The sequence below is a fragment of the Talpa europaea genome (genome assembly GCF_964194135.1).
Source record: "Talpa europaea genome assembly, chromosome: 7".
NCBI classification, from domain to species: domain Eukaryota; kingdom Metazoa; phylum Chordata; class Mammalia; order Eulipotyphla; family Talpidae; genus Talpa; species Talpa europaea.
In genome coordinates, this window is record NC_140074.1 from 115,346,473 (window position 1) to 115,366,151 (window position 19,679).

General features: G+C 56.6%; 1 protein-coding gene across 30 annotated transcripts in view; it reads right to left on the reverse strand.

The window, feature by feature from the left end:
• Nucleotides 1-16,058, reverse strand: part of CACNA1G (calcium voltage-gated channel subunit alpha1 G) — a gene marked incomplete at its 3' end in the record, with an annotated part of 52,423 nt that extends 36,365 nt beyond the window's left edge. For 29 of the 30 annotated variants that reach the window (XM_084238852.1, XM_084238849.1, XM_084238840.1 and 26 more), the window contains exons 1-8: nucleotides 15,951-16,058; nucleotides 15,668-15,801; nucleotides 15,224-15,321; nucleotides 12,980-13,139; nucleotides 12,179-12,479; nucleotides 11,919-12,011; nucleotides 8,931-9,714; nucleotides 6,821-7,197 (exon numbers count right to left, since the gene is read on the reverse strand). In XM_084238852.1, the coding sequence (XP_084094978.1) occupies nucleotides 6,821-7,197; nucleotides 8,931-9,714; nucleotides 11,919-12,011; nucleotides 12,179-12,479; nucleotides 12,980-13,139; nucleotides 15,224-15,321; nucleotides 15,668-15,801; nucleotides 15,951-16,043 (2,040 nt within the window). In that variant the 5' untranslated portion in view covers nucleotides 16,044-16,058. The remainder of the gene's footprint in view (nucleotides 1-6,820; nucleotides 7,198-8,930; nucleotides 9,715-11,918; nucleotides 12,012-12,178; nucleotides 12,480-12,979; nucleotides 13,140-15,223; nucleotides 15,322-15,667; nucleotides 15,802-15,950) is intronic. The other variant, XM_084238848.1, reaches the window with a different exon arrangement.
• Nucleotides 16,059-19,679: the final 3,621 nt, after the last annotated feature.

A 19,679-nucleotide genomic window follows, 5' to 3' on the forward strand; every position in this document is an offset into this window, starting at 1 on the left:
CCAGAGCCTGTAATGGACAATTTAAAGGCTCAGGCCACAGTCCCAGCTCAGGTAAGGGCCCAGTCGTCTGCCGCTCTGCTGAGGCTGTCAAACTGCTGGGCATTGCTCATCGCAAGTCTGTGTGACTGGGCTGGCTGGTGGGCCTGGCTGCCCTGGGCTCTCCCCAGGTCCTCCTGCTGGCTCTCCACCTCTCGCCCCCAGGAGCTGCCCCCAAACCCCCACCCTTTCTTCAGTCCCCATTCTCATTCCCAACCTGCTTCCTCAGGGCACCACTTCCCTCCATTAAGCACCCCTGAAGTCTACTCATCTCTCTTCCCCTCCTGGAGGGGGCCCCACAAGTACCTCTACCTCATGCTCACTCCCAGGCTCTCTAGGGCCTGTACCAGGTTTCCCTCCCTTCTCCAAACTTCTCCGAACCTCCCTCTGCCTAAAATCAGGAACCTTCTGGTGAATCAGGCCCATTTACCGCTGAACCCTGGGCCCAACTGCCCCAGCTCCCTCCAAGGACCTTCTTTGCAGCCCTCCTCTCCCTGGATGCCTGGGCAGCATCTGAGCCCTCTGCCTGCCCGTGCTCCAGCGCCAAGCCCCCCTGACTTTCTGTGCCCAGATTCCCATGCCAGCTACCTCCTACCCTCCTAGGGCTCCTCTCCTGCTGCTTCTCTCCCCTCAGGCCAACATTCCTCAGCGTTCTGTCTGCTCGCCTGCCTGCTTCCTCTCCTGGCTCTCCCCCTCTGCCGAGGCCTCCCCCACTCCCACCTTTCCAGCTGTCATTGGGGTGTAGAGGACACTAAACAATCTCCCTCCAGGCCCCTGGCTCCTCCCCAGGAAAGCCAACTCCTGCCTGCCTGTTAGCCTTCCCCAATGGCCTCTGGCCAGCTCCAACTCAGCACATCCAAAGCAACCCTCTCACCTCCCCTCCAAACCTGCTCCTTCCCGACTTCTCGGCTCCATCACTCTCCAGGGTTCTGTCCTGGAACCATGGGGTTATCGAAGATTCCTGCCTGTCCTTCAGCCCTCAGCAGCAGGTGCCAGGCCCACAGACCCTGCCAAGGGAACTGCTGCCCTACCACCCTTCGTTCTCCCACCAGCACCATACTCGGGGCCCTCCTTGCCTCTGATTTGAAGGCCAGAAATAGCCTCCAGGCCCTCCCCCCACCCAGCTTGCACCTACTAGAAGCACCAGCTTCCTTCCACACGGCTGGACTCACGTCACTCCTGTTCAGACACTTGGGGGAGGGGAGGCAACATGACTGTCCTTCAGAGGGTCCCATGACACCCTGTGTGTTTTCAGTCCAAGCTGCTGGAATCTTCCCAATCCTTCCTCCTGGACCTCTCTGCTCTGAGCCCCAGCTGCCAACCTTCCTCATCTCTCAAAAGCCACCTCCTTCACAAAACCCTTCTAATCCCCCACCTGGGTGTGAGTGTCCCTCTTCTGTCCCTGCAGGCCTCCCTGACAGCATTGAGCATAATCATCCGTGAAGGGGAAGGACTCTTCCGTTAGAACCCAAGTGTCTCGGGTGCTTCCGGCACAGCCCCCAGCCCCCGCCCCTGCCCTTTATTCTGCTATTTTAAGTGCTGGACACAGAACGTGTGCCCTGTGTTTGTCGAAATGGAGCCTGGGACCAGAGGACGCCTGAAGGACTGTGAGCACCCCTTGGCCAAACGCCTCCAAAACAGCTCCTTTCTCCCACCCACATCTTGGGACCTTTTGAAAGTCTGGGGCCAGGACAGCTGGAAAAGAATTGTTCCTGGAGTCTTGCTTGACTCCCCCAGTCTCAGCTTCTCTGCCTGGAAGTGACCCCCAGTCCTAGCTCCATAACTAGGCTTCTCTGCCTGGAAATCAGGGACTCTTGGGAGGCCCAAGGGACAGGCTTAGGGTAGGAGGTGTCCATAGAAACCTTGTCCTCAAAGGCCACATTTGGTGTGTTTATGCTTGTGTTTATTTTCTGGGGAGAGGGTTCCCAGCTTTTACAAATTACAAAAGGAGATTGAATTCCCTCAAAAGTTAAGACCTGGATCCTTTTCCGGTTCATAAGCATGATGATTGGGTGTTCACGCGACTGTGAGAGATGTGCCTCCCTTAAACCTTGTTACGACGTTGGCACATTACCCTTCTGACGTAAAAATAAAAAAAAAAAAAAAGTTAAGACCTGGCACTTCTGGACTCTCCCTGCCCCACTCCTTCCCACCCCCAGTTTCCCTCGCCTTCAACAGTCAACCTCACTCATTTATAAATAGAAACCCTCTCTGGACATGTATCTAGAGTGACAGGATGGGCCCAGAGTCTGAGAAATGAGCAGAGTCGTCACCTGCCCTGTCCTCCCCTGGCCCTAAAGGTCATCTACTCTGGACCCCCCCCCCACCATAGCCAGGAGACTACTGGGCCTCAAGCTCCGGTGCCATTCCCCCACAGGCAGCTACCCCTCTTCTCCAATATGAGTTTGGCACCTGTCCTCAGTAACCCAGATGCTTCTGGGTGCCACCCCATCTGCTCTTTCTCTCCTCCTCCTGGAGGGGCTTGCCCCCCGGTGCAGACACGGGTAGAGAGAGGTTCCTGGAGACAGCCTCTCTTCTGAGTTCCAGCAACTGGCTGGAAATACATCAGGACCTCCCACAGGCACCTCATGTACAGTGGCCTCCACCAGCCAAATCTGCTCCAGCTCCAGCACTCCCAACACAGGAAAAAAATGGGAATTGATGCCTTTCCCCTGCCCCAAAATCCAACCGGTGTTGAGTCCCACAGATGCAGCTACCTCCAGCTCTATCTCACCCTCTCCTCTCTACAGCCAGGGGCAGAGGTAGAAGACGGACTGGTGGATCGCTGCAGCAGCCTGTCATAGGCCTCCCTGCTTCCCCTCCCTCCCTTCTACTCCCACCTGCTCCCACTTGCAGAGGACTTGTGATACAGCACAAGCCCACTCAGATCACTGACCCGCTTCAGCTCTTAGCCAGGAGCCTATCCCCTTCCTGATAAAATCCAGACTCCTCCCTATGCCTCACCGGTCCTGGTCCTGGGCTTTTCCAAACTCGTCACATCTCTTGTTATTTGCCCATCCCACGCTGACTCGGTGCCCCACTTATAAATCTCTCCACTTGGGGGGTTGGTGTCTCTGGCCCTCCCCATGACTTGCCCTCCCGTCCACTGTCCACCGGCTCTGCCTTGCCTGGCTCTTCCATCAAATATGGAGCCCTTCCTGAGTCCATTCCCCAGTCTGGGGAGGAGCAGGTCACGGCTGCCTCCTCTGTGCATCCCTCTTCAAGCAGGTACCCCATCTAGTAGATGTGACTGGTCACGTTGCTGACCACTGCGAGACGATAGACACAGGGGCTCAGGTGATCAGCACGCTGGCGCCCACTTGCCTGTACTCGGGGAAGCCAGTTGTGCATATCCCTCCCCGACTCCACACTCCGTGACGTCAAGTTGATGGCTTGAAAACAGCCCTGGAAGGAGCGTTTATTTACACCATGGGACTTGGCAAATGCTACAAATGCCACCAATCAGGGTTGTTTTTTTTCTTAATCTTTTTTTAAAAAGACTAGTTGTGAAATACTTATCAACATGCCACTGTGTAGGCATGAAATGTGAGGAATGAAATGGAAAGATGGAGGGGTAATTCTCAAAGTTCTGGGCTCCAAGTTCCACCCCCTAGTGGCTGAGGCACATGCGTGCTGGCCCTCCATCTGATCCCCCACTCTACAAGTCATATTCTTGCTCCCTCCTCAATGCCTTTTGTCCCTGTCCTCCTCACCAGTCCCTCGGGGCAAGCCAATCCTGCCACTGCTCCAACAGTTGGCAGGTTAAGGGATGGGGGGAGCTGGAGAGCGTGGGAGGCGTGGGGCCGACTTTGGGTGGGGTGGAGTATGGCCCAATGGGAGTTTCCTCTGCCAAGAGGTGGGTGCAGGGGGTGAGAGGGCGCCATCATCTCTGGCAGAAGAAGGAATGCTGGGTAAGGCAGGTGGCCATGGGACAGGACCGGGCCTGGAGATGGAGGTCAGCAGCGTCAGGCAGAGAGAAGCTGCAGCTCCTCCCTCCCCCAAGGGAACACCAGCAAGTGCTCCCCGGTCTGATCAATACTGGAATCAATGGACACGATAGCCTGATTCCAGGCACTGTGGGGAAACAGTGAGCCCCTGGCTCCTGGCCTCTGTGGGCATCTGCTGATACACTTCCTCTCTTGGCCTCGGGCTCTGCTCCGCCAGAGCCTCCCTCTGTCTCCCGCTCGCCTGCTTGCCTCCTGCCCTGCCTCTGTCCTCATTTGCATCTGGGTCCCTATCTGTCTTCGGGTCCTTCTCAGGATCCTTCTGTCTCCATCACCCCTATGTCTCTGTGCCTTCATCTGTCTGTCTCCTCCCCTCCGAGTTACATCTCCCCTCTCTGTCTATCCCCGTCGGTGTCTCTCTCTGGTCTTTACATCCGCCTCCCTGCCCGGGCCCCCATCTTCTCTCTTCTGTCTCCTCTGCTGTGTTTCCATCTATATCTCTGTCTTCCTCCATGTCTCCATCTCCCCTCTGTGTCTCTGTCTCTCAGCCCCCGCATCTCCTTGCTGCCCCCCCCCCGCCCCCCCAGCCTGCTCAGGCTCTGGGGCCCAGATGGCGGGACGTTCACGCTGCAGTGCCTGCAAGCACAGGGCATGGCTGCTTCTGGGGCTCCTTACACCCCCGGCCCTGAGCCCGCCCGGCAGCAGTCAGTCATCTGCCGGCCTGCTGGGGACTCCTACTCATTCCTGAGCGACCTCAGCAACCAGGTATTGGGACAATCGCCCCCTTGGAGCAGACACTGAATGGGGGAGACTTTGCTGCTGGGGGCCTAGGAGGGCCTTTCTCAGGAACTCAGGTAAGGAGATCTGCAGGCACCCCCGACTGATGGCTTTTTCTTTTTCCCCAAGGGGGTGTCCTTCTTGCTGTCTAACAGAAAGCCCTCTTGCTGCAGCTTCATCTGCCCTTGGTGTCTGACTCAGCTTCTTTCCACCTCAGTCAATGCCTCTACCAGCAGCATCCCGCGAGGCAGGGACTGCTGGGCACGCCCCCCTGCCCCCACCCAGGAAGCCCCCTGAGCAACACACATCTGACCATGAGCAGAACTGGGGTGAGGGAATGGAGGTTGAGGTTCAGGCTCTAGGATTTGGGTGAAGGGAGATTAGGGGCTGCCCCCTGGCTTCCTGCAGCACAAAATGCAGCCCCCACCAGCCTGGCAGAACACCTCTCCCCAGGAGGCTGGCGGAGTAGGCGTGTACACACACACACCCACACACCCACACCCCGTGCGCCTAGACACAACACGCCCACCACAGTACCATACACCCCACCTGCTGCACAGCAGCCAGAGGCCTGCCCCAGCACCTCACGTCCACATGGAGTAGAACATAACTGGCAGAGGTGGGGAGCAGCATCCAGGCAAGGGGATGGGGTACCAACCGACGTGGTATGATCGTGTTGGGAGTGGGGCTGGGGTGCACCAGGCTGAGGGGGGCAAGTGGAATAAGAACTGAGTGTTCACAGACGAGAGTGGGGTGGGTTCTGCTCCAGTCCAGACTTGGGCCTGTGGTCCCCTGTGGGTCACCCCAGAGCTCCTCCTTTGCATCCCCTCGTGGGTCCCTGGGCCCTGCCCAGTCAAGCGAGGGCCCTGCCCCCTCACCCTCTACCTCCCCCGCCCCCACTCCTGCCCTCTCCATGCCTCTGGGCCCACACGCCTCTACTGAGATTGAGGGTGGGGGGTTGGGAGGTACATAGGCTCAGTTCTATGCCAGGAAAGCTCAGCTCCAGTGGGCAGGGCTGCGGGGTGAATTACAGTGGTGCCTGCCGGCTGCTGTCCTCTCCCAAGAATCAGCCAAGGGGGTGACCTGGAAGGCCAGCTAAAGGGAAGAGCTGACATCTGGAAGGAACCCACAAGAACCCAAACACAGTTTGGAGGCCCCACGGTGCCTGCTTTGACCCCTAGTTAGTGGGGGCGAGGAAGGGGTCCCCGCTATGGCCCTTACTTCCCTTGCACAGGTCCTAGAGAGAGAATGGCCTCCTCCCGTTTGGCCCAGATCCCACTGCTTGCAGCCAACGGCCCCACAAAACAAGCCTGCATCCTCTTCCACATGACAGCCCTTCAAATATTTGAAGACAGCTCTCCTGTCCCTGCTGAGCCTCCTCTTCTCCTGACTAAACATCCCAGTTCTTAGAACGATTCCTCAAACGCGATGATTTCAAGTCCCCTCACCATGCTGGGCGCTCTCATCTACTCCGCCCGCTCACAGCAAGGCTCCCAGAACCAAGACCAGGACCAGAGCTCCTCCCTCCCAAGCCCACAGGCCTGCCTTCCATGCAGAAGCAGCCACCACTCCACCCCTACGTCCACAGCCCCATCCTGCCTGCAGTCATTCAAACTCCTAGCACAAAATCAGCTGGATGACGGGGCGGGGGTGGGGGAGCAAGCACTGGGCAGCAGGCCCCCAACCCCTCCACTTCCCCATCTCTTTTCCAAGCACCCAAGTCTCATCCACTCACTTGTCTCTCTAAAGTGACCTTGCCTACGTCCGAAGCTCATCATTAATTCACATCCTTCAAACCCTGCCTCCTCTGAGAAGCCTTCCCTGATAGAACGGGCTCTGCCACTACCCCGGCAACCTCCACACTCAGAGTGACATTCACTGGTTTTCACCCTCCCAGAAGTCCCCACGCATTGTTGCATCTCCTGCCTGTCCTCCTCCCTGCCATGCAGACTAGCAGCATGCGGAGGAACCTAAATGCAGGGGGTGGGAGGGAAGGAAGGCGGAGGGTCTCCAGCCCCAGGGTCGAAGTCGCTGGCAGAAACTGCCCTTGGCCAAGCCCCTACCTGCTCGTGGTATTCGATGCCCATGCTGAGTGTGTTGACCAGGATAGCGATCATGATTCCCCGGCCAAAGTACTTGCTGTCCACAATCTTCCGGAAGGTATCACAGATCAGCCTCCAAAAGGCCAGCACAGAATTGGGTTCCACGTGCAGCCCTAGGCTCCGTCGACGCCGGCTGTGGGGATCCCGGAGGTCACCGTGCTGGGCATCCTGTGTGAACTCGTAAACCGCCTCGCTGTCTGAGTCAGGCATCTCGGGGCCAGAGAGCTCCACCTCCCCTGCTCCTGCCCGGGCACAGTAGGGGCAGCTGTCGGGGCCAGAAGCGCCACTGTCTGCTCTCAAGCATGGGCTGGAGATCTTGCAAGAGCTTTGGCAGGTGCCTGGGACAGAAGGGGAGAGGTCAGAGCTCCAGGATTTCTTATTTGAGGCAACCCTTCCCTGGAGTGAAGTCTGGGGTTGTTACAATCATGGGGGTGCTAGGGACTCAGTGGGCCAGGGGGCTGAATGCCCTGCAATATGGCCGGTCCTGGGTAACAATATATCTCCAAGAGATGCCAAGAGCAACCCACTGACAGTCACTGCTGGGTGTCCTAAGGTTCAGCATGTGGTCTTGACATCCTCTAAGCACCCATGTTGAAAGAGCTTTCAACATGACAGAGCTTTCAACATGGACCCGAGACTATCTCTCCTGCCCAGAGCAGCCAGCAGCAGCAACACTGCTCTTAGTGACACTTTCCAAGGGATCCTTAAGGCACACATGTGTGTCTATGTACATACACCAGACACATGCCCAGGGACACTAACACCCTTGTACACACACACACATGCTATGTGCACATAGTACTATCTTCGCATCACACATACATGCACACCAAACACAGGTGCCTATCACACAAAGCACATGCGCCCATGGGCCTGCACACATGCCCCCGTGAGTGCACACAAGCACCTACACATCAGACTTATGTGCACACACATGTACATGAACACCAGAATGTGCGCCACGGGCACATGCACCAGCCACCATCATGCACACACACACAGCAGGTGCTCGTGTGTGTACACAGTGACCAACCCAAGACACCGACATCCATTTAAGCCCAGCTGTGATCACAGAGCATGAGAGCTCAAAGGGACCTCAGAGACTCCCCAGGGACAGCAGGGGCATGAAAGCACCAGCCTAGGACCCAGCCCCTCGTAGGCGTACACAAAGGTTTCCCTGGGGTGCTGCTACACACAGGCATTCGTCAGTAAGGAACTGACAACAGCGGTCCCCCAAGCCCAGAAGTCCCCACAGGCGGGAACATGCATGCATGCTCAAGTTCCATGGCAGGGTAGTAGGAAAGCTGGTACAAGAAGCCTGTGCATTGAGTTCTGCGATGGCACCTTCCTGCTCCAGCCCACATGCTCACTGAACAGCCCACACATATCCCGCTTCTCCCACGTGCCGCATCCTTCCTGAAGTACAGGCCTGGGTTGCGGCGCAGTGAGTCTGTCCGCGCGGGAGGAGTCTATCCACAGGATGTGAGCATCTCACTCCCCCGTTACCCCAGGTGTCCCCCCAGAGAGCTTGCTTCTCCAGGCCCCGGTCCCCCTGGGGTGAGGGAACAGAACTTGCATTTACAAGAGCCTCTTGGGTGTGGGGCATGGAGCTGTCCATGGTCACCCACTTGCCTGCCCGAGTCACCCCTGCATCCAGCCCTCACCAACAGCACAACCTTGGACAAGTCACACAACCTCTCCAAGCCCCCTCTTTCTCATCAGCAACCTGAGGACAATAAGAAAGCTTATCACCTTAAGCTGTGTGAAGATCCAATGGGATTTTGCTGCAAAGCGTGTGACAGGCACACAACAACCTTTCAGCAATCGTTAGACACTACTGCGGACGCACAGAGCAGAGCACATAACAGATGCTGCATGACAGTCACTGCTATTATTACAATAGCAGGAAGTGCGCGTCCTTTTTAAATGATGAAAACATTAGGGTTCAAAGAAGTGACTTGTTGAGGGTCTCAAGGCTGCAAATGGCAGGGTGGGACTCCAGACCCCGTCCTCTCTGGGACACCACCCGGGTCCCAGGCCAGGGGTGCCACCACACTTCCAGAGTTCTCACCTGTACTCTGTGTCTCCAGCAGCTTGTGCATGGAGCTGTAGGGCGCTGGTGGGATGTTGAGGCTGGTGAGGGCGGGGGGTCCAGAGGTGGGGGCCACCTCTACGAGTGCCTTCTCCTTCAGCATCTCTGGTGGAGGGCTGGGGTGCACAGTAGGGTACACCTTTCCGCTGCCCACAGTCCTGCCCGACGCCTCAGATGGCGACCTGGGAGGGGGCGCCTGGCAGCGGACGGGCTCCAAGTGGCAGTCAGCATGGTAGAAGCTGTGCACAGACTCTGCACCCCCTGGAGGGCCCCCAGAGAGGGTGGGTGTCGAGGGTGGTGGCAGCATGAGCCGGCGCGACCCGTTGGCATCCCTGTCCTGGATCTCTGGGCTGGCTCGGGGTCCCCGCAGCGTCCCATTGCCCAGGTGGTAGTGGTGGTGATGGTGGTGGTGGTGGTGCACCAGGTGGTGGACAGAGGGGCGGCGGTGGGAGCGAGAGCAGCTGCCGCTGGGCTGGGGCTCCTGATCTCCGCGGGGTGCTGGGCTACTCAGCAGTCCAGCCCGCACACCCACTGCCCGGGAGACCTGGGCCAGCCTGCGGGCTGCTTTGCGGAGGATGTACACCAGGTACTTGAGCAGCTCCTCGTAGCAGCTGCCTGGCTCCGAGAAGCTGGCCAGCGTGCTGGCATTGGACAGGAACCGCACACGCTGCTCCCGCATCAGCTGGCTTTCACGCTGCTTGGTTTCTGAGAACTGCGTGGCGATCACCACCAGGCACAGGTTGATCATGAAGAAGGAGCCCACCTGTTGGGGGTGGGGACAGGAAGAGGAGATGTCCTGAAGAAAAGGGAATCCCAAAGCCAGCCACTGCATACTGAGGGCAGGCACTGGGCCCAAGCACTGTCCAAGCACTATCTCGTCTTACTCTTATGACACTCTCAGGAGGGGACAGTTTTACAATCTAATCTGATAGGTGAGGAAACTGAGACTCAGAGAGGTCAAGGAACTTGCCCAAGATCATTCAGCTAAGCTAAGGCACAGCAAAGCTGAGACTTGAACCACGCTCTTTGGGATTCCTGGATTAGTAGTGATCGTGATGCTAGCCTGCAGTGAAATCTCCCAGACTCCCTGCCCCCAAACGTGCCAACCACAGACATGCTGAGCACCTCTCCCCAGTTTCCATAATGAGTCAAGAAGGCTGTGGAAATGAATGCGATCTTGGGGAGATGGAGCTTTCACACTGAGACTTGGAGATTTTGGCAAAAACACTGTTCACAAGACTCCTGCTTCTAGTCTCAATTCTGGCTGAGTGACCTTGAGTGACACCCTTAACCATGGGACCTCAGTATCTCATGACCATTCTCTGTATATATCCCTTCTCTCCCTGCCTCGCTTCCCCCCCATGTGGGTGATGGGCTGAGCCTTGAACCCTGCAGACTACCAAGCTGCCACTCTGACTTACCCCCACACACACCCCTAGCCCTGTTTCTACACCTCAGTTTCTCTAGGACCCTGAAGTGGCCACTGCTTGGACAACAATCCAGAATGAAGGAAATGAATATTTATGGTGACAAAGCAGATTTTTTTTTTCTAGATTGTGTCCTAGTAATTATGATAATTAGCTTCACTAGTGTGATTCCAGAGAGCTGTTTGGAAAGATTTTTCAGGGGGTGTGTGGGAGGGTGGAAACTAGGCCCCTTACCTCCCTGTCTGCTTCCTTCCCCTCCCCCAAGCTTAAGGCGAGCAGCATAACGAAGAGATCAGCTTCCCTGAGGCGCTGGTTCTGTCCCCACCCCAGGGATGAGTGGATGGGAAAAAGCCCAGAGCCTGGCCACTCTTCCGCACCAGTGAAGGTGGCAGGGCCCAGGGGGTTGGCTTGGAGGATTTGCTCTCTCTCAGGGCCTACCTGCTGTCTATCACTCACAAAGGACTGTCTCTACCTCCCTCTGGAGCTTGTCTTTGGTCCCAAGTAGACCTGAAATTTCTTTCTCTCAATATCTGTTCCTCTGTCTGGCTCTGCCGTTGGTCCCTTGGTGACATGGAAAAAGGGCTGGACTTGAACTGTCAGCTCCAGCTACTCACTTAGCCCAGTGACCAATCCCTCTGAGGCTCAGGGTTCTCCTTTGGGTTCTGAAATCACAGCCCCTGCACCTCTACCTCACAGGAGTGCGTGAGGATTAGCAGAGAGCAGATGTTACAGGACACATCACTGTAACCCTGCCCAGATGAATCCACCGTACATGCAAGCACACGACGAGGTCACACCAATGAGGAAACACATCAGTGTCCCCATCTGTAAAATGGAGACAATACCAGGATCCTGGTGAGAATTAAATGCACCAGCACATAAAAAGTGCTTAGAATAGGGACTTGCTCATAGTAAGTACTCAATAAATATTAGCCTAAGAAGTAGCATGATAAATAAGTGGAGGCAGCTAAATTATTACTTATGAATGGTAATGATTAGAACTATCAGATATTGCTATTTCCCTCTCTGTCTTCTGCCCTCATAAAGTCTGGGAACTTCTGAGAAGGGAGGAATGGATCATGCGGTGTTTCTCAACACCAAATGAAAGGAATTTGGGGTGGAATACTCTTTGTTTGCAGGGCTGACATTTCAGGTTATTTAACACCTTCCCCCTGACCCCCAGCAAAATGCCAGCAGTAACAAAAACACCCTTTGCCATTTCCAAATGCTCCCCTGGGAGAGGCAGTATCACCCAAGGCTGAGGGACACTCATTTTGTTGATAGTCAGAGGTCAGGCCTGGGCCTGGGGACCTGGAGGGGGTAACTTGCCCAAGGTTATTAGCGGCAGTCAACAGTACAGTCAGACCTTGACCTTGGATTTCCTCCTGACTCCTCATGACATGTCCCTTGCTGCTGTGTCTCTACAGGACTTGTCCTGAGACTGAAGAATTTTAGATCAGGCAACCCTTTCCCTCTCTGTTTCCCCCAGCCAGTTTCCCAAGGACCCCCTATTCCCCCAGGGGCCTGAGGAGTCACTCACGATGATGAGGAGGATGAAGTAGATGAAGTTGTAGAAGGAGTGAGCATCCATCACAAAGTACATGATGTCGACCCAGCCCTCCAGCGTGATGACCTGGGGAGGGTGCAGGGGGGGCAGGCTGACTCTGGGCGCCCCAAAGCCTCCTGCAGTCTCCTCCATAGACCCTGACCCCATCCCAACCCTAAGATCACCCACTGCACGCCTGGACCGTGTCCCAGCGCTTGTGTTCTGGGGACGCTCCAGTGGCCAGGCTGCCCCACCTGGAAGATGGCTATCCAGGCGTAACCAATATTGTCGAAGTTGATGGCGCCCTTGAAGGGGTTGTGCTCCCCGGCGGAGCAGTTGGTGTAGTACTGGTTCCAGTTGACGCAGGTGGTGTTGCTGGAACTGTTGTAAGCCTCGTAGTCCAGGCCGCAGGGTGGGCCGCCGCCGCCCTCCCCGCGCAGCGTAGGCACGCTCCTGCAGGACCGCATGCCGTTCTCACGGGGCTGGGAGCAGATGAAGGGGCTCTCGTCCTCATTCTCTGTCTGGTAGTAGCGCTCCAGGTCCACACTCAGGGGGCTGAGGAGCGGAAAGGGTGAAGCTAGAAGAAGGGTTCTCCAGGGAGAGGGCCAGGAAGGGAGAGCTGGGGTAAACTGAGGCATGCAGTTAGGTAAGCAGGGCAAGGCAGCAGAGTCCAGGAAAGCACTGGGCCAGGGCAGAGAACTATGTGCATCAGTGGGGGACACCAGGAGCATGAAGACTGAATGTAAAACTCCAGTCAGGATGTTGGAAGGTTAGAGCAGAGGTTTTCCAATGTGGTTGCACATTAGGATCATGAAGGAGATTATAAACATCCTCATGCCCAGGCTGAACCCCAAGTCAATGAGATCAGAATCTGCAGGGGTGCAACCCAAGCCCCAGTAATTTTTCAACCCCCCCAGGCGACTCCAATATGTAGCCACATTTGAGAACCAGTCCTGTCTCCCATAGGAGAACAGATAAATCAATAGCAATGGGGGGAGGGGTGGCCCCAGCCCACAAGCACCCCCAGGTCAGCCCCCAGGCTGTGCCCCACTCACAGGCTAAAATTCTCCGGCAGGAAGCATCGGTTGCGAAGCAGCCCTGCCCACAGCTGGACTCCAACGATGCCAAAGATGAAGAAGACGAAGAAGCAGAGCAGCAGGACATTGCCCAGCATGGGCAGAGTGTCCAGCAGCAGCGTGACGAGGATACGCATGCCTGTGGGGGCAGAAGCCACGCTGGGGGCGCCAGGCTGGCCGGGCAAGGCTGGCTGCCACGGGCCTGGCAGCACTCCCAAAGGGGGCCACCAGGGTCCCTGAGGCTGAGACGGCCTGGCTCAAGCTGGAGGGGAGACCAATAGACACCTCTGACTCTGCAGCAGCCCTTGCATGCCTGAGCCCTACCCACTCTCCCCACCGGCCCACTGCACTCATGAGCGCACAGTGCCGCCAGCAACAAGCCCGTGGTTTCCAAAGCTTTCCTGCACTGTTGTCCCACTGAGTGTCCCAACATTGTCAGAGCACAGATGATATCACCCCCAATTTACAGGCGAGGATGGAGGCTCAGGGAACTGGCAAGACTTGTCCAGTGTCACAGAGCTGCTAAAAGGTGGGTGCCTGGAGTTAAAACCAGGCTTCCTTTGTGTACATGCACACACGCTCGCATGCGCACACATGCGCGCACACACACACACACCAGACACAGCCACATGACCTTTCTAAGTTATCATCACTGGGTAAACTGAGGCAGAGAACCCTAGGGGGACACTGGCAGGCAGGAATCTCACTTTGACAGCTTGCTTCTCAGTAGGGACCAAGACGCCCTGCGCTTCACCGTGGTTCTGAACACCTTGCCCTGAGTCTACTCTCCGCTTGGTCAGCATCCCCAAATCAGGCCCTATGGAAACACAAGGCTATTTTCTCAGGTCACATTCACTCACCCCCTCTGGGGAAAGCCACTGTGATCTGCCCCAAACAGTCCCATCAGGGACACAGCGCCCCCTCCCTGCTCCAGGTCTAGGACCCAATCAGCCACCTGGTCTAAACCAGCCCCTAGACCACCACCCTGTCAAGCACATGACCTCTAATGACTGGTTTTGACCCCCAGATTGTCACTCCTGGGTCCCTGACCTCTCTAGGGAAAAAGCTTCTAAGCAGCAGCTAATTAAACTTCTCGGTGATTGCAGCCACCCTGCCCCCACCTTTCAGCCCCATCTTCTCACATTCCTGCTCCCCCATACCCACCCCCTCCCCCTCTGTGCCTCAGAGCTCCAACTGAGATCAATTCCTCTGGGTTTGCATTAAGGGAATTACACTGGTGGTTAGACAGAGGCCTATAAATCTGCCAGCCATCACCTGGGGCGGGAGAGGAGAAGAAGGCATGCCCCTCCCCTGGAGCTCCTGTAAACACAAAGCACCCCAGTGCCTGGAGGACACAGAGCAACTCTGCCCACCCAGAGGCTGCCACATTTCTCTCTCTCTCTCTCTTTCTCTCTCTCTCTCTCCCTCTCTCTCTCACACACACACACACATACACACACACATTTACAGACACTCTACTGCTACATCAGGCACAGAACCCCCAGCAACATGCCCTTACCCACTCCCGCACCCCTGGGACCCAAGCAGAGACCATCTGCAGTTTGTGTAGGTTGGGGAGTGAAAAGGGGGCCTGGGGTGGGGGCAGGATGTAGGGGGAGCTAGAGTTGCCAAAGCTCTGCTGGCTCCGGAAACCAATGCGGTTTAATTTAGATAATGGTCCCGGCAGTCAGTTGCTGCAATGGGTTGGAAGGAGTAGCAAGGAGGCAGGGGACACAGGCACGAGGGTAAGGCCTGAGCCGGCCTTATCTTGAGAGAAGTCACATTTGACAAGGCCAGTGTGGTCTCCCCCTGAGAACCAGAACACAGGAGAGGCTGCTCTGGCCAGAAAAGGACATCCCACTTTGCATCCACACCTCCTAGACAGCCAGCCTCTTGCCCCTGGGCCCACCAGCCTTTATTCCACTGGAGACAGTGGCCATCCCGTTGAAGGGAAGGGATCATCTGAGACGTTTCTGAGATTGACCCAAAACCAGGCTACAATGAGGCAGGGGGTGTTTCCAGGTGACTCCCATAATTCTGTGGGGAGCCATTTGTTTCCGGAGACCCCAGCCCTTCCCTGGTGGAATCTGTCTCAGAGTGCCCAGCCCTAAGTGCTGGGCCCTGATGAGACCTGTGAGCACCAGGAGGCAGGGATGGGGTGTGAGATGTGCATATTTCCTCTTGGGGCTCTCTGTCCAGGGGCTGAGGGGGGGGGTCACTCACTGGGCACCCGGTTAATGGCCCTGAGGGGTCGCAGCACGCGGACTGTCCTGACAGCTGAGAAGCTGACGTTCTGCAGATCCAGCGAATACTCCAGCATCCTGCAGGGAGGGGCCCAAAGGGAGGCCCTTTGAGTCTGAGGCCACCATGGGGGTCAAAAGAGGTCAGTGAGGAATTCTGCCATAGAAGGCAGCACAACCTCCGGCTCCTCCCCCTCCTCCATGCAGGGACCCCAAGTGCAGGCTCTCTGGGGACAAGGTCACCCCCAAGTCAGGAGGAGAGAACAAACAGTCAAGGGAGGTGCAACTGGAGGGGCAAGGGATTTCAGAGCAGAACAGGCTCGACCCTTAGCGGAGAGTGGGGAGAAAGCAGCGCAGTAAGTGGGGTGGGATGGGGGAGGGCACCATCTGATCCATCGCTCTCCCACCTCCAGTCCGGGACCCTCACCCTGCGATGACGATGAAAAAGTCAAGCCGGTTCCAGGTGTCTCCCAGGTAACACTTTTTCCCAAAGATGCCCAAGGCCACCATCTTCACCACCATCTCCACCGCGAAGAAGGCAAAGATGAAGTCATCAAAGGCCTGATGTGGGGACAAGAGCTGCTGAAACTGAGAAGGGGTGAGGGGACACCACCATCCCCATCCCCACCCCACCAGAGCGGGCCGGTTGGAGCAGAGGAAACAGTGTTAAGTGGAGCTGCCGGCCCTCCACCCACCTCACCCTCACTCACCTGCAGGATCCGGCAGCGCTGGGAGTCACAGGCAATGTCCTCGCACGGCCGGAACATGCCCAGCGTCACGCAGTTGAGAAGGATGACCAACATGCTGATGCGCTCAAACCAGGTAGCCGGGCGGTCAAGGAAACAGCTGGCCAGCGCTGGAGCGGTGCCTGGGCCCCCACCCCTGCCCTTGACCTCCCACAGCTAGCTGAGATGACCCCAGGGCCACGCGAGGGCCCAGCCTACACATCAGCCAGCCCCAGGCCCAGTCCCCCTTGGCCACCTCACCGCTCTGGACCCAGCCTCCTCCTCTGTGAAGGAGGAAAAGCCACAAACACCGTGTTTGCACAAGACATTTGGGGGAGGAATCGATCGTGCTTGCAGAAATGCCAAACACCAAGAGTTTGCTGCTGAATCTGAATTCTGTTCTCCCTATCTCCCAGGGAAGATGTGAGAAGCAAATGAGATCATGTATGTGAATGTGTGACACAAACCTAAAGCCGGATTGTGCCTGCCTAGCAGCTTACCAAACACTGTCACACCGAGCCCCACTCGAGGCTCACCACAGCCCCGTGAGGGATCCAGAACCCAAGGAAACTGAGGCCCAGAGAGCCAGAGTCATACGCTGAAGGTCACCGGGGCCGCTGGGAGGAGGCTGAGATCCCCAGGCTCCTGATCTGGGACAGCTGCTTCCATGGTCGCTCAGGCGCGCAGGAAGGGCCCCTCGTGACCATCCGGAAGGACGGTGTGCACGCGCCACAGCGCTGGATCCCCAGGCTGCCTCCCCACCAGCTGCCCCTCTGGCCTCTCAGAGCACTCAGATGGCCTCTAGGTACATTCACCCATTGAAATATGAGCACCCAGGACGCACCAGGCCCTGTGCTGGACACAAGCCCCCAACTCACGCAGCGCGGACAGGGCCCTGCACACACAGACCACACAGCCATCACGACGGCCAGCAAAGCCCCAGCGGGGGCCAACTAAAACAGATTCTGTGGCAAGGGGTCGGGGAGTCTTTCTAAGCCCCGAATCTTTCCACATAGTGGATTTTATTAAACAGCTCACTTCCGGCCTATCAGCAGGAGAATGTACAAAATGGCCTTTGGACTTTAGGTTCTAGGCACCAGACACAAGCATCCTTTCCTCGAGGAAACTATGAGACGGGGAAGGAGAAGGTCTTGGGGAGGAGGATGAGGGGTGTCACGGCAGCATGACCACCCAGCCAGGCCTAGTGGGGTGAGAGGGAGGGCCAAGAGCAGACGGAGTCTTCCTGTTGTAATCTCTCTTTTGGAGCGAGAAGACTTTGGCCAGAGACCTAAGGACTTTCTTCCCAGCTGTTCCCAGCCATACCCCATCTCTGTCCTGAACCTCAGACCCCAAATCCTCCCCAGGAGCCCATGACCCTCTCAATCGCCACACAGGCCTCTTACCCCTCCGCTGTCACCCAGCCCTTCCCCTCAGACTCGCACCCCTTCTCACAGAGAGGTACCCTAGATGTCCCCAGGCACTGCATTTCCCCAACCACTTGCTCCGCACAATAAGAGTAGAAAAAAAAAAAAAAAGAAAACAGAAATAGTTCTAGGTTTTGGGGGTAAGTAAACGGAAGGGGGAAATAAAGTGCTCTGTTTCCATGGAGCTGTTTTCCTGAGTGGAGCCAGAGCCCAATGGATCTCTCCCCAGAATGAGGGTCAGCCAGGGGTTACTCTGGAAAAAAGGGGACAAGGAGGGAGTTCCCTTGAGGCCATCATCTGGAAGGGGAAGGACACAATTACCCTCAAGCACTGGCCTGCTTTCCTCAACTAACCCCCTCCTCGCCTCTGCAGGGAGAAGGGGTCTGGAGGGACCTGTTGAGCAGATGGTGCTACACAGGTAGTTCTCCTGGGGGGAGGGGTGCCCCACACCTGCTTGGAGGCCTCTAATGGCAGCGATTGCACCATGTTACAGTCATCCGTGCGTTGTCGGCTTCCGTGCTAGGGCAGGGGATCTCCAAGACACCCTAGAGGAGCACCTGGCAGGTAGCAGATGATCAATACCGGCGAAGAAAGAACCAATGGATGATGAGTCAACCAACCAAGCTACCTATTTATCTATCTGCCCAGAAGCCAGAAGTACTCCTCATTCATGGTTTCCTACCTTGTTTGCCTCGATAGTAACAGACTGATTGTAACTTTGGGGGGAAGGAGGCAGAAGTGACACTATAGAGGAGCTATCCCTCCTCTGTGTCCCCCCACCTTACACATGCTCAGACTGGAGCCTCTTACAGAGTCCTAATAACCTCACCCCCAGCTCTTAACCACAGAAGCCTCTTCTCAAGTGCTCCGTTAGCAATTCAGCTTACTCCCAGTACATCCTGCCTGCTCTACCTCTCCACTTCCTAGCAGGTAAACAGAAATGGACAGGGAAGACAAGGCACAGGAAAATTTGGGACAATCTGAACCAAGAAATAACGGGGAGGGGGTGTTTCACCCTTCTCAGGGTTGGACTCGTTTCCTTGGGAACATGACCGTATGTCACTGTGTGATGTTCCTCTGTTGCCATAACAACAGGAGATGTGTCACCAGGTGGTGTGGATTTGTTGCCATGGTAATTAAAGGAGCCCCTCATACATGAACTCCCCTTACCCAGGCTGCTGTCTCATCCTCATACAGGGAAGGGGAAATGAGGAGACCCACAGGTTATCAGGTTGGGGGGAACCATGTGACAAATCCCCATGGCAACCAATGAATGGGGGACACTGGTTGCCATAGTGACTATGCAAGACCTGTGCAGTCACATGTCTACCGTTGCTATGGTGACTGTCCGGGCTGGAGTGGATCCCAAAGGGGAGGGGGATAGCAGAGGGGAGGATCTTTCTTCTCCCCACAACCCACCATCAAAAGCAGAGAGAAAGGACATGGCATAGCGAGGAGCCCCACTTCCATCCCTCCTCCCTCCTCTTCTGCTCCAGGAGAGAGAACTAGAGCACGTTATCTGCACAACCGAGTCCTCCTCTCCACGGGGCTTTATCTAGAGCTCTTGTCTAGCCAGGCAGCTGTAAGGAAGGGGGGGAGAGGAGGAAGGAGCGTTGGGGCACTGCCAGGGGCATGGGGCTCCTGGCATGACCACCAAGAAGGGGAGCAGGCCCTCAGGTTGCCCTGTTCTTCACTAGGAACCTGGAAATCAGACTGCGGCATGCCCAGGAGGAAACAGGCCTGGTCCTGGAATCCTGGCCTCTTAGCCTGACCCAGGAAGGTGGAGACCTTGTGTCACCTACCCTGCAGAGAGGCCGTGTCCATGGGACTCAGCCTTTCCCGGGTGGGGTGGGCTACAGGGGCTCAGCAGCGTGGCTGCCAGGAGGGAGCCGAGAAGGGGGATTCCCCGCGCGGACAAGCCAGGTTCCAGTGGTCTCCCCACCTCCGCTCCAGTGTGTGGGCGTGTAGGGAGAGAGGTTTCCAGCTGAACTAAAAACTGAAGCCTGAAGAAAGGCAGCCGGCCCCACCCAGAGACAGAGACGTGAGACACAGAGACACAAGCGAGCTGGCCGCTGGAATCTCTGGGAGGGGAAATAGGCCAAAAATCTGATTCAAACGTCTGTGCGTGTGTGTGTGTGTGTGTGTGTGTGCGTGCGTGCGCGCCTGTGTGTATATGCATGTGCATGCGCGCATGTCTGCGTGTGTGAGCAGTTGTGTCTGTCGCCATCCTAGCCGAAGCAGGCAGGGCGGGGTGAGAGCTGGGGCGGGAGCAGGCAAAGGGTGAGGGGGG